Source organism: Microchirus variegatus, assembly GCF_963457635.1.
Source record: "Microchirus variegatus genome assembly, chromosome: 4".
NCBI classification, from domain to species: Eukaryota; Metazoa; Chordata; class Actinopteri; order Pleuronectiformes; family Soleidae; genus Microchirus; species Microchirus variegatus.
In genome coordinates this window covers 7,374,704-7,396,002 of record NC_139805.1, presented here as the reverse complement: position 1 = coordinate 7,396,002, position 21,299 = coordinate 7,374,704, and the positions used below count along the sequence as shown (strand labels likewise).

Sequence of the window (21,299 nt, the reverse complement as noted above, 5' to 3'; positions counted from 1 at the left end):
CTTCAAAAACAATGGGGCGTGCATGGGTTTGCAGCCAAGACATGCCTCTGTAGATACAACATATTCATGTATGCGTATGCTTTTATTTCTCACAGGATGATGAAAAACTTCATTGTATTGCAAAGTTATTTTATCATTACACAAATCACAGTGAATCTTAAAAGTGAAAACAAAGAAATTAAACGTTTGTTTTCTAATAATTTTGAATAAAATCTGCAGTGCATATTCTTTGGTGATTGTTGTTGGTGTTCTGCCTTTGTTTGGTCTTGATCAGAAACAATGTGGCATGATTTATGGTAGCTCAGTGGTAGACCAAGTCATCTTTTTAACTTGAAGGTTGTGGGTTTGATTCCCTGCTCTGCTATGCAATGTGTCCTTGGGCAAGATACTTAACCCCTAATTTAAATGGGTGTGAATGGGTAAATGGCAAATCTAGAAAAGCTCTATTAAATACAAACCATTAACCATATTTGAAAGCTGCATCCATCTCAAAATGGGCTCTATCAAGCAATACTATCAGACCTGACTGAGGGAGTGGTTGTACAGTATAAGCAGTGGCAGCACAGGGTCAAGAATGTGACACAGTTTTTGAAGCAGACAGAGTTTTTCATGGGCACTCTTCTCTGTTTCCAAACATACCCCAATCTGTTTTGAGCCATCTTGCTTGACTAGTGCAATGTTGCCATTACCTCCGTCTGTCTTGGCATACAAGGAATCTGTTTACAGTGTGGGAATATCTCTGGGCCGACACAGAGAAACAGAGGAGTGTGTAAATGATAGGCTGAATCAGCATTGTGTGAATGGGTTGAATGTAGCAGACATTTAGTCTATAATTGATATTTACTCACAGCTGTTTTAAAGTGCAGAATGACAGTCTCACAAAGGAGACGTCCAAACACTGAGCAGCCAAGTTACTAAACCTCTGTTTAGGAGAAGAAGAGCAGACAGGAGCCGAGGACATTAAATACTCCTGCAAGCCATGTGACATTTAGCTTGCCGGCTCTACTGTTTCAGTGGAGAAAGTCAAAGGGCAAATAATGATCAGAGAGATATAAATAGGTCAAGACCATTGCAGCTGAAAAGGCCAAGGACTAATAAAGTTTAAACCTGAGTGCAATGCAAAGGATTGCATTTTATAGCCAACCCCAAAACCCCACAGCACCCTACTGTACTAAGGTTATGAACAGTGGTGGACAGTAGTTCAGAGAACACAGACTACAGAGTATAAGAGCTGAAAGTACAGTGATATCAGTGAAAGAAACCTGCTGTGATAACACGTGGTTGTAAAACTGTATTTACTTCTGCTTAAATAAAACAATAAACCGTCTTAAGAAATATCACTTTTATTTTGACCACAGTCACACAGACATAAAACAAAAACTATTAAAGTAGCAAAAAAACATGTGATTTTAATAAGCTGTTCAAGTATGTGATGTGCTTAAAATAATTTAAAACTAATGGGAAATCTCTGACTAGGCCCATTTAACTTGTGTTTTGATAAATGTCTGATGCAGAGAGTCACTGACCACAGGTGGATCTGATCGACCTGACGAAGGATGTCTGCTCCTGCTGTTGTCGTCTTAACAGAAGAGGCTTTAGAAAACGTACACACATGGTTTTTAAAAGTTGAAATAATTTGGCAATGTTCCTTTTCAAAATTGCTATTTACTGTAAAATGACGCATAATATTTTTGTACAACCATTAACAACATTTGTTTTAAATTGTCAGTAGATATATATAACTATCTATATTTATAATGAACTCTATTTGATACCACAGATTTATAAATAAGTATTGGCCTATCTCTATTTTGTAGCACAGCCGAACCTTTAATGTCTCAAAGAAGTTCACCATCATGTGTATGTCAGTATGGTCTCCACACAGTTGTAGGTCCAGTCCTGCTTATCACTGATGGACAGGACATGTTGGCACATCTAGAAGACAGGACACAAGTTTGTTTGTATTAACATCACATCATACACTATTTTTCTCATTCAGGTTCTCAGGAGTTGATACAATTGTCAAATATGAACACTTGTTATTATAATGTTAACCAAACAATAAACACAAGGATACAAGTCATACCATCTTTGTCCGTGCTGGGACCTCCACAGCAAACACACTCATGCCTCTACTGCTGCTGCAGTTCCTGCTCTGCTCATTGTTCACATGCACAGTCACTTTCTGGTTGGTCTGCAACACAAAGAGTGAACTTTAATCCTTGAATATAAAGAAATCAGTTGAAAACATTGAAAAAAACAAGAATCTGAAGTGTACTGAAGTATATCATTTGAAAGAAAGATATGTGTACAGTGATGTAATACTGTAATACAATGGGTAAGTAAAACAAAATAAATAATGAATCTACTGTACATAAACACACACAATAACCAGGTAAATGCTGTCCCTGTGCAGTGGTTGGTTTGTGTGAGTCAGTCATTCTTTTTGGTGCAGCTCCTGTTGCTATGAGAAGAGACACCACTGCTGCATATCAATGAGCAACCTCACACTATTATAATCACTGGTGAAACTCTACCAACAGAGGCAGATGTTGAAGGTGTGTCCACCAACCTTGTTGGCTATGAGAGAGGAGATCCTGTGCTCCCCTCTGTAGGTGTAGATGAGAATATTTTCCTGTCCCCTCAGTGCTTTGGCCGCCGTCTTGGCTATGATGGACTTCTGCAGAGCCTGGTTCAGAAGCTTGGGGCCTGACTCCATACTGAGTGGCTGAAGAGACGGCTGAGTGCCTTCAGCGTGAACGTCTATTTGGAATGGGCAAGCCTGACCATGTGGGAGAGGTGTTAATTCAGTTTGTCAGTGGGACTTAAATGGACATAGTATGATGTAAATATGTTTGTTTCTGTACTCATTCAAATCTTTATTTTACTATGAAGTCACATTGAGATTGTTATGTCTTTTAAGTGAGACCGAGCAAAAAACAACCACAATAACAAATAGCTTCACAAAACAATAAATACAATGATCTGACAGTATAACACAGGGAAATTCAGCAATAATCTCATCATTTATCACTTAATTGAAGCAGCTAAAACTTTCAATAACGATTTTCTATGTATGTATTGTTTATTGTATTGTGTGTTAATGTGACCTGTGTTGTTCCCCGCTCTTTCTAAAGGCCCTGATTTCTTGTTTTTCTTGAAGTGTAATCAGATCAGGTGAATTTACCTCTCCCAGCTCCAGCATGCGGTTGTAGCCCATGGCTTCCAGGGTGACCCACAGATCTGCAGCGTCTCCATCCTTCTCTGTGGCCTCCATCAGGTTCAACTCCATGAAGCCCTGCCGGGTCAGCTGGTTCTTTCTCATATCAAAGTTTTCTGTGTCCCACCCCCCAAGAAAAACACAAGGTTAATACTAGTTTTGTACTCACTCCTTTGAGCTGTTTCTCTAGCACCCCTATGTGTCAGGGTGCCAGAATGACAATTCTTATAACCTTTGCAGACAGCCCAGGCATCCTTATCACACTTCTCTCCGCTGGTCCTCAGCTCGAAGAAGTTGTACTCTTCCAGACTGAGCAAACCATTTCCATCAAGGTCTATAACCTCAAAGACGTCTGTCAGCGCCTCCCTGTGGCACAGGGGGAACAGCACTGGCAATTATTCACAGGGTTGCATCAAAGCATATATAAGTATAAATACTGTAGTGCATGTACAGACAAACACTAACCTGAGCTCTCTGGTGAGGTCCAGTTCTCCAGTGTCAGTTTTGTAGACGAGCTCCACAGTTTTATTGGAAATAGTCTTTTTGCTTCTTTTCTTTAGTCTGCAGCCACTGGTGAAGGGCAGCAGGTAGTAGGTTCCAGCGCTCAGTTCTCCTTTCCAAACATACTTCTGCAGAAACAACGGAGCGGGAAAAAAAATCACAAAATCCTGGAATTTTTGTCTGTCTTTTATGTACAACATCACACAAACAAACCTCTTTGTCTTTTGACTCTGTGAGATGCACTAGAGTGGAGTCCTCTTTGGTGTCACCGACCGATGTAATAAAAAGAGCTGTATCCACTGTCATCCAGGGTGAAACTTTGTCTGAAATACAACAGAATAACAATATATGTATTTTTTTCAAGGCCTTTTTATTGGTTTTAAAATTACTTTTCACTTGTATTGATTGTGAAAATACACATTTAAACAGAGCAAAGCAGGAAAGGAATGGATCAAACAAACAAAAATACTTTCCCAACTAAAACTGACCTGCTGCCACACAATCTACAGAAGCCAATAGACAACTTTAGTCTTTAACTTTAAGTCCTTTTTTAGGTAATAAGTAAGGATTATTAATTCCAACACTTTGATTTGAATGCCTCTTTAGAAAGGGTGCAAAGAAACAGTCCAAAGACAATTAAAATATGGATATTTTATATGAATCCTGATCATCTGACATTCATATCAATAATCCACAGGAGTAAACTACTATATTCCGATAAACTTCAGTGAAAAAAAAGTATCACTTTGTTTTAATTCAAATTATCAAAATCACAATACAGCCTACTGCAATTTTCAAATCGCAAGTGGCGCAATATCTTTTAAAGCCAAAATGTGTGTCAAAATATGTTAGATCAATAATTTGATCTATACACATTTTATTCTACAGACTGAAGAAAACACCTTTGTTTCTCACGCATCTGCACAAATACCACACAGTAGTCATTTTAAATATGTTTTTCAAATGAAAATTATAATAACGATGTAAAAATTACCATTCCCTCTGATACTGCAAATCAATTCCTGTCAAAATTATCCGCAATTAGATATTTATTCAAAATCATTCGGCCCTAATACAAATAATAAATACAAACAAGTACCAGGTCGCTGGCTGAGGTTGAGTGGTTGAATGATGAGGTAGATGTTGGTTGTCTCGGGAACATGGAGCTGGTACTGCAGAGAGCTGATACTGCCATCAACCTCCAAAAAGAAACAGCCCTTCATAAAACTGTGACGCCACTCCTGGAAGAATGAATAATATTTCTTTTTAGTAACATATTCATACAAAAGTTTAATTCATATACTGTGGCAAATAAAGCACACACATAACAGAGTGAGTCGTTTGACATTTTAAGCCCGTTTCAAACATCACGTGCAGTGTTTAGTGCTGCGTGAAACCTCATATATTTGGTGATGTGCGGTCTCTGCTAACATCCCTAACCAATCCCCAACGAACAATTTCGCTGCTTGACAACACAATGCATTTAGTCATTCAACAGAAACCAAAACTAATTTGCAGTCCCTATTAAAAGGGGGATTGATCTTGTGACGGCGGAAGTATACTTTGGCTCGAGAAAGTGAATGAAGCAGTCATTCATAACAGAGAGGTTGCTCACTTGATTAAAAATACTGCCATTGTGATAATTAGGACTCCGATCTTCAGGGGGCATATTCATTATTTCACTGTTTCTGTCACTTCAGTGGCATCAAAACACTTGTTATTGCAGTGCTTGTCCAGAGGAGGGCAGAAGTGTTACACTGTGTTTCTGCTGCAGGCTAAAGAAAATCTCCTTCTAGGACTTGATATAGTAAATTGGAGTCCATTTAACTTTGATAAATACAGCCTTTTCAATCTTGGGCCTGCGGTCATTCAAAATTATCAAGAGGCTACGTTGGCGATATTTATGAATCCTAATATTTCTCTCATTCTGAAATTCTGTTGTTACTTTGTCTGGCGGTACAACTGAAATGAGATAATAATTTCAAATTGAACAGGGACATCGGAGCGAGGGAAGTTTTCCTTCCTCTCAGCGGAGACACATTAAATGAAAACACAGTTGGTGTGGACACACAGTAAGAGGACAACGAGGGCCAAGCAGGTCTGGAATAGGCCATATTTCTTTTTAGTGGACAAATAAATCACCAAGTTAAACAAAGAAAAGTACCATAAAGACGGAACTTGTCACTCCTTCAGAGGAAAGCCATTTTCCTCAAAGTATTTATCTTGGGCTGTGAGACGCATAAAAGATCAAATCATAACACTTCAGTGGTTTGTCCAGACAATATTAAAAGAGGGAAATTGCCACGGGCACCTGTCCACTGTTAAAAGACATCAGAATTAATGCTCCCACAGAGAGAGGGTCAGACTGCAGACTAATACAGACGCTGTCACCTGCTCTGGTCACAGGTCTGAATTACTGCTGCGCAGAGGGTCACAGGACACACACACACCAACTTACTTTATATTTTAGTGAGGACACAGCATAGAAATAATGGATTCCCTAGGTCCTTTCCCTAACCTTACACATCACAACTAAGTGACCCTTAACCTCACCCTAACATGCACCTACGTTAACCTAATCCCAGGGTCTAGAACCCTGAAAAAAGGTCCTCGCAAAGATAGGTTTGTATGTTTTTTGGACCTCACAAAGCCATAAACACTGCACACATGCACGCACGCAGACACATGCTGGTTTTGCATTTTTTATGTGGACACTCAAAGACATAATGCATTCCCCTACCCGAACCTTAACTATCCTTACCCTAACCTTAAAATCCAGTATTAATCCTCAAAAAAGCCTGTTAAAGTTGTGTGGACCAGCCAAAAGGTCCTCACAAGGTCAAAATGTCCTCACAAAACATGGGTTTGACTGACAATTGGTACACACAACATGAAAACAAGCAGCAATTCCTTAACCATAACAACATAATGCTTAAACCTGACCATAATCTAATCCTAATTCAAATCAAACCTAAAGTTAACCATCCATCCATCTTCCACCGCTTTATCCTCCACATAAGGGTCATGTGCCAATCTTAGCTGACATAGGGGGATAGGCGGGGTCACACCCAAACAACCATCCACTCTCACGGTCAATTTAGGTTGTCCAATTTACCTAATCCCCAAATCTGCATGTCTTCGGACTGTGGGAGGAAACCGAAGAACCCAGAGGAAACCTGTAACCAGTTCCTCAGATTAGGTTCTGGCTCATTAAGACCAGGTTTAGGTCTCCATGAGAACTACTGGTCCTAACAAGGTCAAGGTCCTGAAGAGGTAACAAGTACACTCTCACACATGTTTTTTTTTTTTTGTTTTTTTTAAATCTTTCCCCCTTTCTACTCAGTTAGACTCACTTTCATCTCACTAAGCGCACACACACACACACACACACACGCATTGATACACACTCCTCACACCACTACACACTCCTCACACCACTACAACAACACTTCCAAGCCTCCAACAACCACCTCCCAATTATCAGCCTGTGGCAATAGCAGCAGCCACTATAGTGAGCAGAGTTTCCCTCAGAGGTAAATCTCTGGACGCACATTCCTTTACCTCGATGATGTCTGGCCCTTTCCAATCACAATGCATTATTTGGACCTAAGAGACGGAGCGGGAGGCTGTTACTTTTTATTTATTCATTTACTTTTGTCCCTTGCTGTAAAGCAAACCAGTCGTGGTTAAGCCAAAAAGAGTAAAAACAAAGAGGGAGGGGATCAATACAAGCCTATCTATCAACCCTGGGCTAATGTCAAAAACACTGGGTGACATGTGATTCTGGTGAGGGAGCGTTGTTCACATGGGCCAGCATGAGAAGATTTACACGTTTAATCACTGATTGTAAAAATAATCATAAAAAAAAATTAAGATTCAAAATTTGAAATTCTAACATTTATTACTAAGAAATGATGGTGAGAAATTTGATGTCCTGCCATTAAATGCTCTTTAAAAACATTAGCTAACTAGAACTAAAAAAGAAGTGAACAATGATTTAATGATATTGATTGTGATATATCACAAGTTAATATATGAATAAACTGAAAGTTGAAACAGCTTTGAAGAGCTGTTTTATGACTACGTCTGTCATGTCGTCATAAATTAATGTGCTTCTTGTCGTTCAATTTATTGGTGTTTCTATGTATTTTTTCATGGTTTTATTTTTAGGATGTTCAGATTTTCCCCCATTGAGCTTTGAATTTTTATTCAGGATCATCTACGGGGGAGAACTCCAACTATATGTATATGCAGTGTATGTGAGATTGATCCATGTTATAAAAAACCTTAAATAAAGACCATCTGATTATATTATACTGTGTAACTTTACCTGTAAGTCTGCAGGCTCTGGTGTTTTGCTGGACTTAGCGCTGCTGGATGTCATAGTGATGGAGTTGGCCAGAGACGAGCGTCTGCTGCGAGCCGAGGAGGGACGAGATGATGATCTGCTGTCTGAAATAAACAATGATTAAAAAAAAAGAGATTAAGTCACAATACATATACAGAATTATTACCAGTAAATAACAGAGAGCTCAACTTAAGCCACTGACAGATGAAGCACAACCCTCCCCTCTCCAAACAGTAAACACTGTTTGAAAAGAGAGATGAGGTGCACAACATCATTGACAGTGTAATCTGTCTTCTCAGAAGTTCAAGTGAAGATGCTACTTTGCATTTGGGTTCTGAAGATAAAAAAAAAACCATGTGATCCAAAGTTCAGCCTTGTTTTAATTAATTATGGAGGCATTTTAAATCACAAATGGCATAACAGAGCGCTCGCAAATCCATTATCTCACACAACTTTTTGTCTTGAGCACTAATTGAAGGAAGGAAATATCAATTCACTAATGAGGGCTCTGATTGTTTCCCAGCCACGGAAATCAAGATGTGAAGTAATGTGATGGGCTTGCAAGCAAATTACCGTAGCGGAGAATAAATAGACCCACTGTCATGGTATTTGTCATGGATCTATTTTGTATCGACATGAGTGTTTTAATCTAGAGGACCAAATGGTAGCTGAATATGGACACAGATTCACTGGAACAAAGTCTTTAGAGTTTACAACGGATGCTACCGCATTGTTGTGTCCTTGTGCTAAAAAACTACACAAATTAAATTGAATAAACTAATTATGGTCTGAGCGATACAAAAGAACCTAATCCATAATTTAAACTAATCAATCTTTGTGTAAATGACCCACATCAAATACAGTTACAGTGTGTTTTTTAGGGAGACACTTGTTTATGCTGACAAATGTGAGAGCAAATGAGCAGTCAAAACTGTTGTTGAGCTCCAATAATAACCCATTCAACATGTGCGAGCACGTAGCTTGCGGTGTCAAGGCCTTGTTAAAATGTAAGAGGTATAAATCAATACCTGGGAGAGCGCACAATAATGTGATAATCCCGACTACTATGTGGGAGCTCATTTGTTTTTGCAGCGGTGGTCGACTGGGCCCTCCTCTCGACCACTATCTAATCCCTCATCATCTCCCAAGTGAGAAGTGGTGGAATCCTCCAAATCAATAGCTTGAACATGGACTGACCACTTAAATCAACCCCATCTATCTTACCACTGAGGGCCTGTCTCTGGCTCACTCAACCAGGTTCCCTGTTCCACTCTTCCCTCAAAACACTAGTGTTAAAATGCAAAAAAGTAGATTTTTACACCCACTCTTAACTGCCTGAAGGTGCTGTCTTTTATAGAAAAATGTGCCTGTTCATTATGTGAGGTAGCGGAAGGGCTGCAGCTTGATTCCCTGCTTGATTGAACAAAACAAAAACACATCCGTTTTTTTTTTCCAAATCTAGACCTGAATGGCAACATAGTTCATTGATATGGAAAGAGCTTTTTCAAAATCTGTTAATGGCAGAAACGATGACCCAAAAATCACAACACTTAACAGTCTCCTCCCTCCAAACAAGCTGTTTTTTTTACTGTGTAGTTGTAGTGATGCATGGCCCATGTTAATGAGGTGATTTGTCATAGGGAGGAGTGAAAAATCGATCGATAACATAGCTATGATTTATTCAGCAAAACTAATCGTTGAGGCGTATTGGGGGAATATACCCACTTTATATCCTGACAGGCTGCTCCTGGAACCATACAACAATGCAATGATGTAGTAGGTGTTTATTGACATGAATGTGTTTTATTTAATAGCGTGAAAACAAACAGTCTACACTACATTACAATATTCTGGGAAGTCATGTAACGCACCTTTTCTGAGTGCTGTGTCTGATGTTTCTGGAGGCTGAGGTTGAGTCGCTGCCACTTGTGCTGATGGTGCTGATGACACAGAGTTCTTTGGAGGGCTGTACGACTGACTGCCAAAGTTCTGTACCTTCAGCTTGGCATCAGCCTCAAGCCTCTCCAAAGCGGCTGCCTGACACCGTTCTGCTGTAGACACAAGCAATCTGCAGAACTGACAGAAATGGGAAGCCTTAAGTCAGGATATGATACATGAGCGCAGTGTGGAGGTAATACAGATGTCACAAGTGCTCGCATCTCAGAGGCTAAACTATTGTTTTGTTTTGTGCTGCTGATGTTTTTTTCTTCCTCTTTTTCTCTGTCTGTGGGTTCAGTTTCATCAACGTTTTTGAACGAGTCGTACGAAAGTGTATTTTAATGTTCTGATTTTTAAACTGGGTCAGAACAATGTAGATCTAGTTCTTCTTTTTTGTCTTTCGGCTTCTCCGTTTAGGGGTGGCCACAGCAAATCTTCTCCCTCCATCTTGCCCTATCCCTTGAGTACTCATCAATATGACCTGGAGACTGTACAGTCACTCGCAATAGCTATAGCTGTGAATTTACTGTTCCAAGTGTCAAGCCTTTGCTTTGCAGTGTAATTATTACACCAGTGTGGGTCATGGCCCACTGGTGGGCCCTGTAGGTATTGCATTCACCAAATTCCTCCAAAAAACAAAACGATATATTCTTAATTAAAATGTTAATGTTTATTTGTACACACAGAATGGTCCTCAGATAGGACCAAAATAGTAGTCGCAATGTTTTTGTTTAATACTGAGATCACGATACTTTGATTATACATTGGCAATAGGAACAAAATATATTAATTTCAATGTTATCTGTTTAACTTCATGATGTACTATTTTAAGATTTTTTAAGATGCTAAAATGTCTATTGTTTGGGAGATCTGCAAATCAACCACATCTGCATTAGCTTAAATAATTTCCCAAGACAATTATATCAAATTTATAAATTTTAGCAGTGTACATAATGACCTGCAGCTATAGAATTTGTACTGGTTCGAACTTACCTCAGCATAGTCCAGTTTGCCATCCTTGTTAATGTCAGCTAATAGGAAAATTGCATTCACCTCCTCAGTGCTCATTTTTTCTCCTCTCTGGAAGATTCAACATATTTTTTAGTATTTCATATGCAGCATTTGCAGTCTGTAATACAGCATTGATGGGTCCTCATTAGCTGATGTTATACTGAATGTATATCACGCAACACGCTCAATACAAACAAATGTAACAAAAACTAAAACGTGACAGTTTGTTGCAGTTATCTCTAATACAAATATGTTGCATTACTCACAGTGGTAAGGGTCTGCTCCAGTTCACTGTGTGTGATGTAGCCATCATTGTTCATATCCATCTTTTTGAAAGCTCTCATCAGCTCAGTGTTTTCAGTTTTCTTTTCACGCTGTAGAATCTCACAGAAGTCATCGAAGTTCAGCTTTGACGTTCTTGGGGTCCAGTATTTGTTGAGTGTGGCAAGAGATGGATTTCTTCCTGCTTGTTGAAGAACTTAAAGGGATAAATTGAAGTGACTGTAGAAGGAGCAATAGCAGAGGACATACAACTGCCACCCATCTGACTTCATTTTAAAAATGAATATTAGTTTTTATGAAATCAGTGAAAACTAACACCTGAACCACTTGTATAACCTGTACTTGAGCTCATGTTATACATTCAATCAACAATGCATTTGCCATTATAATAACAGCTAACACACACCTTCGAGTTAGCTTACCACGGCATAGCTGCTGTTTCGAAGAGATATTTGTCAAACTAGATCTGAACACAGCGAGGTAAGTGGCTCTGCACTGCGTGTAGAAAAGCTCCTCTTCATCCGACGGACGAGGACACTCTTCAAGAGACATCTTTTAGATGGGCGTGATGGCTATCGTTAGCTACAGTAGCTCCGTTCAGCCGTCGGGTAAAGGCGGGCGCCAGTGTTATGTGGCTGCTAACGTCGGCTCAATGCTAGTGCGTTTTAGTTATATATCCCATTAAATTATCCAGAAGCATACAGGGCACATTTGATAGCAACACAGATAAGAAAGAGAACCATTTGTCCAACACCGTTGCTATGAGCTGCCTGTTGCCATGTAAACAAAAAAAAACTCAGCGGTGTTCACCAAAACACGACACTGAAGAAACAAACACAAAACGGTTCCTATGAGTGCTAAAAAAAATACAATACAGTAAATGTATGATTACTTATCAATAAAAAATGCTACACTCATTCAAAATAATAATGTATGTATTTGGTTAAAAAATATTTTGACTTGTGTGAGTTCTTTCATAGATTCGAGAATACCGGACTTATATAAGACACCCGATGTCTTACACGAACTTATTTGAGTGTAGTGAAGGCGCCAAATTTGCCTGTCCGAGAATGGCGTGAGTACTTTGCAGATGTATTTATTTATTATTTACTGTGATACACGGTAATATGTTAATTCCTAAGTGTACGTCGTCTATAGCACGACAAGTGAACTTTCCCTCAGAAGCATGACAGTAAACTTTATATTGTGGTTTGTGGATAACACCTGCGTGTTTACATTACATGAAGTTATGGAGTTATGGCAGCCACTGGTTACATTCTTGTGATTGTTTTAAGGGACGATTAGTTGGAAAATCACGATTAATTTGTATGATTTGAGATGCTTGTGGTATTCAGATTTATTTTATTGACTCCGTTCTGTTTCTATTTTGTATGTTCTTTGTTTGTAATATTCTATTTTTGTGTTTTTGGCTGTTAGTATTAATGTACGTCATGGCTAGGTTTTCTGTGATACATATGTATACATGAAAAGGGACAGAGAGAGAAAAAAGTAAAATGTCTGCACTCCATTCTGCTTGTTCACTGGTTAGGGCTGTTTTACTCTCACATGGAATGTTATGATTCTCTTTTTTGTGATTATTTTTTAATCTTTAATCGTCTATGTTAATATCAATCAAACCCCTTGAAGTGTCTGTTATCCGCTTTGTTTTAATCTATAAATTCTAATACATGAGGTACTCTACATAAACTGGGGCACAAGTTAAAGGGCCCTTAACTGATGCTACTGCTTTATGCTACTGTACTGCTATGTACTGTATGGTACATTATTGAATTGTTTGTGGGCTAATTTTCATACCACTGGATAATACACCGATGCACTGATTTCCTTTTTTTTACAGTTCAAAAAGAGCTCTGCCCAAGGAAAATGCTCATTCTGTAAGTAAACTGTTTCGGATCTATTCATATATGAGGTGTCAACTATTTATTGATCACTCACCAGCAGCAAGCAGTTGTCTCCCTAATGTATGTGTAACAAAATGATCCAAAGGCTAAACATCTAAGATTTAGCCTATGATTTTAGTGTCTAACTACTTTACACTTTTTTTTTCTTTATCCCAAACAGCTTCCAGCTTCCAGATTACCAGTGCCTTCACAAAAACGCAAAACCTTAACTGCAGTTGCGAGTTCTCAACCAGGTTTGTTAAAGAATCCATTCGTACCATGAAAACAAAAGAAATCCAAAAGAGTCATGGGCTAAATGTTTCCCTATGTAATTTGTGCTCCATTTTCTTGTACTGCAAATTATGAATGTTTGCAACTACATTTCAGAGTAATAGAAAAGTATATAGTATTCCCATCAGACCACAAAGTAATAGTTATTTTCTTATATATGTACTCTATATTGTGGTATTAATGTGGATGTGGCGTTTCAACAGGTAAGATCAAAACTGTTGAAAAAGAAGAAGAGGTCCCGCAGACAGAGTTGGGAAAGTAAGTACTCTTACATTTATTTTATTTTATGCTATTGATTAGCCATTTGTTGTTTGCCTGTTTCACCAATCACTAACTAATTTAATTAATTCATGATCAAAAACCAGAGGCATTGACCGTGTACAGCACACAGTTGAAGGGTTACAGTGAACTCTTCAATGAGTTGCTGTATATCAATTGCCACACTTTCCTGATGGTCATAATGATGGATCAGAATTTAACGACAGGAGACATGAAATGATGGAGATCCATCATTGGCCAAATTATCAGTGATTTACATAGCACTAAAAATAGTTGTATAAGAGTCACTTAACATAAGAACCATTTCCTTAGCCCAGGCAGACATTTGGTGTCTGGCCCATCCATCAAGACAAGCATTAGTTTTTAATTTTATAGTGCTGTCACTAATGAATTAAATCGGCTCAGTTTACAGTACATTCATAACACTCACTTGGTCATGTCATATTCGGGTCACTTGGGGCACAGCAGTGTTTTTGATTTATTGTAGATATCAACATTAATTTGTCTGTAAAAAAATTTAGACTAAAAAGAGCATGTTGCATAAATATAGTTTTATAGTTTCCATTTTATCCTCTGTTCTTGTTCCCAACTTCAAACCACTGATGAACATAAAAAATAAACCTTATAGTCAAAATTAGTAGTAGTCTTTCAAGACACCTTTTTTAAGTTTACAATAATACGATTATTCAGTCTGCTGTTATTCACTGTCAAAATGTATTTAAAAAATTTGTAAACATGCAGTTGTATCACCATCCCACTCTCTTTTGCAGACTGGACTCCTTGCGAACTCAACTGGAGCGATCAGTGGATGAATTCATCAGAGCCAGGAAAAAGCTGGAGGAAATAATTGTGAGAGACTTTCTTTGGTCTTAAATCTTTAGAATAGGCAGAAGCATCTTTGTCTTTATCATATCTTCAGATTGAGAGATAGTGGTTTTTATTATTAAATGTTCTGTTCTGATTAGCAGCATTTGTGTTCATTTGTTTCCAGGACAGTGTGCTACTTCTTTATCTATCTTTCCTGCACTTTATATTGATGGGGTTGTGGAGTTTTTCCTGTCACTGGCTTGATCCTGTACTTTATTTAGCCAGCAGAGGGCAGCAGTGAACAAGAACATATACTCATTGGATCCAATACTGACCTTAGGACAGAGCTGAAGAGACACAGAGAGCTGGGTAAGTTCCCATTTACTACCATTGTTAAATATGGTTGTGACAGAAAATTGGGTTAACATTTAGGGTGCATGGGTAGTACTGTAGTTTTCAATCACTCACCTGGATGTTAAATTATCAGAATGGGAAGTAATCTCAGTATTTGTTTGCCTTTTTTTTTGTTGCCATTTTTGTTCGTTTTCAGCACCCAGAGTAGCTTCATCTTTGAAAGGAAAGGAAAAGCCCAACAATCGGAGTCAAGGTAATTTATCTGTTAACAAACAATGAAACCAGGTACAACGTCCAAGTAAACATCATTTACTGGTGTTTACATTCATGCTTAATTCATTAGGCTTTTATACCGCCTGGATAAACTCGGATACACGTTACAAGAATTTTATCACATTGATCACTGAGAGGCTTTACAGCCTTGTGCTTAGTTGAGGCGACGGTTGAACAATATCACAGGATTTGTTGAAGATTAAAATCACACATTTCAAATGACCCTTTGAGTTGAAAATATTATGTTTGTATTGTAGGCTTCATTGATGCTGGATGTTTTTGTTAAGCTGTGCAGTGTATATAGGACTTCTAGCCTTGGCTAATTTGCGCTGCTTGTTCCTGATTAGGCTTGTGGGGAATGAGGTACAGAATAGATTGTAGTGAAGCAGACATCGACAAAGTCACATAAATCCATAAAAACTAACAGTGAAACAGACGGTGACAAACAGTCACACAAATACAAAGCGCTAACAATAAAGAGGATCAGGTCAGGATCAGGTCCGTTGAAAATTGTATATTCTATGCCCCTGTTATATACTGCACTCAGTGTCAACTGACCCATCTTCTCCACTCACGTCAGAAGACTGTTATCCTCACTTTCTAACTAGTATCTCAAATGGTTTTAGTCGCACAGTTTTTTTTTTTGTTTTTTTTTCAATTACAGTATTGGCCAAAAAGTCCCATGTCCAAGTAATGATTTATAAGTTCATGGCCTCAGGTAGGAGTCACTTGAAAACCTACCACACTTGTGTTGCCAGTATGTCGCCACGTGTTGTGCTTAGATTAAGAGCCAACAGACAAATCTCTTCTTTTTATCAATCACCCCTTTGATTGTGACCTTATCGATTCATCTGTACAGGACTAAAAAAACATTTCTGTCCCGATTGTTTGGTTCATTTCAAGATGAGAAGGAAAACAAACATAATCACGAGTGTATTTGATTCCTAAGGACATCCCATCCTCTACTACTTCACTATTTGATTTGCCTCTTCCTTGCTGTTTAACCTTAATAGCATCAATGGATGCTTGTTTGAGTCGCTCGGACAATCTGTGCGCTGTGTGCTGTGTGCTGTTGCGACCTTTGGGGAAAAACAACATTTTGTTATGGTTGCGCAAACAAGTCAAGAAAATTTCCTGGGGAAATAATTAATTTGATTATTTTAGGCACATGTTATGCCTGCAGCAGAGCGATTCTTGTGATCCAATCATACACTGGTGACTTGTGGACAATGAATAGGGGGTACTGTCAGGAAGCAAGCTTGTTTTCTGATAAGGTTGTTAGAAATTATTTAAATTAGTTCCAGTGAGGCAGCCAAACATACATGATGCATTGTAGATCCACACCCCCAGGAATGTCACATTTTTTGTCACATGGTGGATCCATGAAATGTATCTGTTTCGCGTAAACCTCCTTACAACAACAGACTTCACAATGTCGAGGCAGATAGCTGTGGGAGAGAATTGGCCCTCTGTGCGTGTTGGGACACACATTTTAAAAAAAACAAACTGTTATTCAAAGCTGCTGAATCGTTCTGGCCTATATCTGCTGCAAGCGTGAAATCTCAGCCAGATGATGTTGATTGCATTGTCAAGCACGACTCTGCTCCTGTGTTAAATGTTTGTTTTGGTTCTTCTTGGTTTTTTTTTATGTTTGTTGGTTGCTGCTACGGCCTTGAGGCTTTGGTCCATGTGCTGAGTAAAAGGAGAAAATTATAAGAAAGGCTGAGTGTGTTATGTGTTGGTTTTTCTCTTCATATTGACACAGCGTCAAAGGGGGGGGGAATGGTTTTACTCACCAATATGTATAACATGAATGAAAAAGCATATTTATAAGTCTCATCTGGGCAGAATTTAATCTGTAAAGGATATGTTGTGGCTTTCACATTCACAACACAAGTTTAATTAATCCAAGTTTTCAGTCGGATTTAGATTTTACCAGCACCCATTTGTGTTCTTTTTTTTTTTTTGTTAAAGGACAACAATCCAAGACGAAAAGAAAAAGTGCAGTAGATCAGACAACAGTAGCATGTTACTGTGGCATAACATTAGCTTAACTTAGTGTAACGGCAGACACAACTGACTCAACTGTAAGCAACATCTGTGTAAAATTGGCTGAGATGAGCTTGTATTTTGTCTGCACATACACAGTGATAACAAATTGAGAGTTGCCTTTCACTGTGTTCAGTAGTCGCCCTTTTAGGCTCCAGGTAACGCCGTCGTCACTTCCTCCTCTGCCAAGGCACCGGAGTAAATCCATGGCAACGTTAATGCCTTTAAAAGAATAATCCTCTCGTCCCACTTTGCCTCCTATTTCTTCTTCTCGCTTGTCATCTCCTTTCCCCTCTCTTGTACTGCAATGGGGGGTGACATCACATGTATCTTTGTCATCATGAGAGTGTGGTGGTATTAAGCAGCGCTTGTGACTGTCCTTTAAGGTTATCAAAAGTTTCAGTTAGCAGTCTAAAGAAGTCACTTCTGGTAAGCAATCAGAGTTGGGGGCGAGCATCAATCCTCCGGGTATAGTCGCGGCATTACAAATACCCACAGAGCCTGTATGTGCTGATGACTAGAAAATTGAAAAAGAAAGGCCCTAATAATTCTGAGGCAAGTTTCCCTCAGCTGTAGGTATTGATTATTTGTGTGTGGTGAGAGATTTGGAAAATTCAATTAAAGGAGTTGTGCAAAGGATTCATAAATTCAGCCACTCCAATGCGTATCGAGACATGGTTATGTTCTAAATCAATGCTGCGCTTCACAATATATTTTCTTAGGAACATAAAAATAAATAACATTTAAACAGTTCTGCTTACTACAGAAACAAATTTTTGTCACGGGCCAAGTACTGACTTGTGCACATCTTTCAGGTGGTAACGTATTTTTATTGCAGTTTTTCCCATAAGAAAATCCTATATAATCTGAATTTTGAAATGACAAAATGAGGGGAAAGGGGACGGCTCAGCAGTGTAAAAATTGATCAGGCCATAGATGGGACCACGTTGTGGAAGATTTGTATGTCAGCAGTAATGGGCTGTATTAAAAAGAAGACTCCTTAAGATGTCATAAAAGTGATGGGGCTGCATCGCAGGTCGTGGGCTGCTGGCCCGGGCTGCTCCCACACTCTGGCACATCAATCCTCTGAGGCCTCACAGACAGATGCCACCTACCCACTGGGAGTTTTATGCTTTCTGATTGACCACACAGTTGCAATTAAACAGGGGAGTTGTATATTAGGCAGTTTTTTTTTTTTCTTTCTTTCCTTTTTTCTCCAACTGAAGCAGGTGGCCTTCGATCGACACCGTTGGTTGCAGAGTATGCAGTCTTTTCAGGCATGATTTCTGATTTACTGAGTGTCATTGTATTTCATCTGGGCATGCAAAAGAACCACTTTTGGGTTCTTTGAAAAATTACCATAGCAACAATTTTGTTCTTTTTCCTAGAAGATTATTTAAGAACATTATAAGTACATTGGTTTACACTTCCCTACCATTCACATAGCTCACAGGACCATTTGCCTCTGCAAAAGATTTTATTTTTGTGCCTTTTATACAGTCAGTATCAAAAATGATCACTTTTTTTTAAAATAATAAATGCTTGACTCTCGGTTTTATCATTTCACTCTTTAGGTCCTGTGGAGATGGCCAGCTCCTACAAGTTTCTCAAGTCCATTATGGGCTGAGGTATAATAATCTATTCCAACTTCTTTTTTCTTTTTTTAATTGGGGTGGGGGAGGGGGGGATTAAATTGCAAATGATAACACTACATTACAGTACAGTAGCGACAAGGTAATAGTCAAAAAAAAATTAAAAGGGAAGTGATATTATGTAATACTGTACAATCTTCTCCTCTTAACCCTCATCTTTGTGAATAGTCTGTGTCGACCGTGGCTGTGGTGTGTGTAATATCAGCCGGTGCCAGTGGGGTTACAATCATGTTTTCCTCTCCTATATTCCCCAGGTTTTTGTTAGCACGGCATCTTGCCCGTTGACAGCAAATGGAATTGCTCTTCACTTCTTGTGCGTATGATCCCATGGAGATGAGGCAGGAGATGAATGTGGAATCGGTGCTGTCAGTTGTGGGGCCGAGATGTCTCGGGGAAGCCGTCACTCATTTTGTGGTAGAAGTGTCTGAAACGGTGGGGGGGGGGGGGATCCTCTGACATGTTAGACCCCCCCCACCCCGATCCCCCGTCTACCCTCCGGAGCCTCTGCCGCAGCTGACAAATGTTGATTCTACATTAACCACAATGCTGCAACGCTGTGCAAATAATGTTCTTGCAGATGGCAACCCTCATCCCCTTTATGGCAAAACTATGCAATCATCCCCACAAGTGCAGTTTAACACCTTTTCAAAGTAAAGGTGGGGGGTAAAATTTGTCCTCTACAACACAGTAGTCTCTTTATTTGGCATCGCCTGGGAAGGCTGCGGCCTCTCTCTGCCCAAGTCACCCAAAGCAACAGCTGGTGTTCGCAGCAACATTTCCTATTTCTGCCTAAGGTGGCTCGTGTAACTCTCACTTTATCACCCTTAGAGGCCATGTGAAGGACAAAGCCAGTACACCCATAAACAGAACTAATGTTTTGATACAAGCCCCTAAGGAGGGTGAGAGAGGAATCCATGGCGTGTGTTTTTTTTGAGATACCCAATTCCTGTTTGATCAAAAAAAGTTATCTATTCTCCTAACAAGACTAATTATTACCAAGAGATTTTCTTGTGCAGTATCAATATTCACTGTGCCTGCCTGTAGTCCAGAGATTCAACTAGTCTGAGGTGAGGTGGTGACAGACCTCTTATTTTCACAGTGGCTAAATATGGAAGATGCTTTATTTTATATTTATTGACTCAAAAGCAACAGTTAAATTCTTCGGATTAGGATTATTGTGTATATTTTCATTTGCAAACTTTTAACAGACTTGAGTGAGTTCCAACAGAGAAGTGTTGAAACTCACTTTAGTGTTAGGGTTAGCATAGCAGTTTATCCTCTATTTTTGTATTCATGTACAATATCTGTTTTTAAATGGTGGGGAATGCTTATATTGATTTTGCATATGGTATTTTAACTGCTCCTTTTGGCATTTTTCTTTATAGATTATAAAGCCTTTTTTTTCTATGATTTAATTTGAAAAGAATAGACCAGAAATTATAATTTTGAATGTTAACTGTTAATTGTTGTCATTTGAATGTTGCTTTGTATTTTACAGTTTCAGTAGCTCACATCACCTGTAGTTGTTACTTACTCCCATTTAAGGAGAGAATCCATTACAATTTTCCCCTCACACCACTGTAAATGAATCAAGACTACCCTTCTATAAACATGTTTAATAAAAGAGCAAAGCAACACCTTTCTCAGCACCTGAGTGGCCCCTTGTGTTCATGTCCCGTGATTGTACGAGTTAACTCTAGATCTCTGGCTCCTATTTGTCCCTGTGGCCCATTAGAGGCGACTGGCCTGCAGCCTCAGATGCACAGGCAAACCTCTCCTGACCTGATAACATTTATAGTTGTAATGGATTTTTTTATGCTCGTCATTAACTTTCTCAGAGATTGGAGAAAGGAATAGCGTGCGCCTTTTTCTGTGGTATTTCAACTTTATAGCATTATGTTCAGATATGTCACCTTCCATCATCTCTCTTTAAGGCCTCGCCTGTCACTGCAAATGTACAGGTCTTTTGTACAGGACCCTTGTCGTACCCAGGACTTGTAATTAATATTTAATGCTGTTGAGTAAAAGCTTTGAGAGATATAATTTCTGTCCAATTATTGGCTCTGACTCTGGCAGACAGAGGGGTTGATTTAGCTTTAGACTACTTGGTTAATGTAGACGGTTAACTGTATATGAAGCTGCTTCCAATCAAATCATTTAACAATGCAGCAATAAAACTTTAGCTCGTTGAAAACTTTATTTTTTTTCCCTTTGCTAACTTTGTGCAAAATCATCAATAGAAATTGACAGTAGAAAATTGTAAAACATATTCACATGCTTAACCATTATTAAAAGAACTGAATCCCATGATTTGAGCATTTCATCACATTTCTCAGATTAAGTACTGAGATGTAACATCATTGTAAACAATAAGCATACAGACAGTCAAATTA

At 38.8% G+C, this 21,299-nt stretch overlaps 1 protein-coding gene across 1 annotated transcript; it reads right to left on the bottom strand.

The window, feature by feature from the left end:
* Window positions 1–1,423: 1,423 nt before the first annotated feature.
* On the bottom strand, window positions 1,424–11,852 carry efcab7 (EF-hand calcium binding domain 7; the record flags this gene model as incomplete). Its single annotated transcript, XM_083888462.1, has 13 exons — window positions 1,424–1,935; window positions 2,087–2,194; window positions 2,573–2,782; window positions 3,188–3,336; window positions 3,453–3,586; window positions 3,686–3,849; window positions 3,935–4,044; window positions 4,821–4,962; window positions 8,052–8,173; window positions 9,941–10,145; window positions 11,001–11,087; window positions 11,285–11,496; window positions 11,723–11,852. 13 exons carry the CDS (start codon window positions 11,850–11,852, stop codon window positions 1,855–1,857), a joined length of 1,854 nt encoding a protein of 617 aa, XP_083744588.1. The 3' UTR covers window positions 1,424–1,854.
* Between the last annotated feature and the right edge of the window lie 9,447 nt (window positions 11,853–21,299).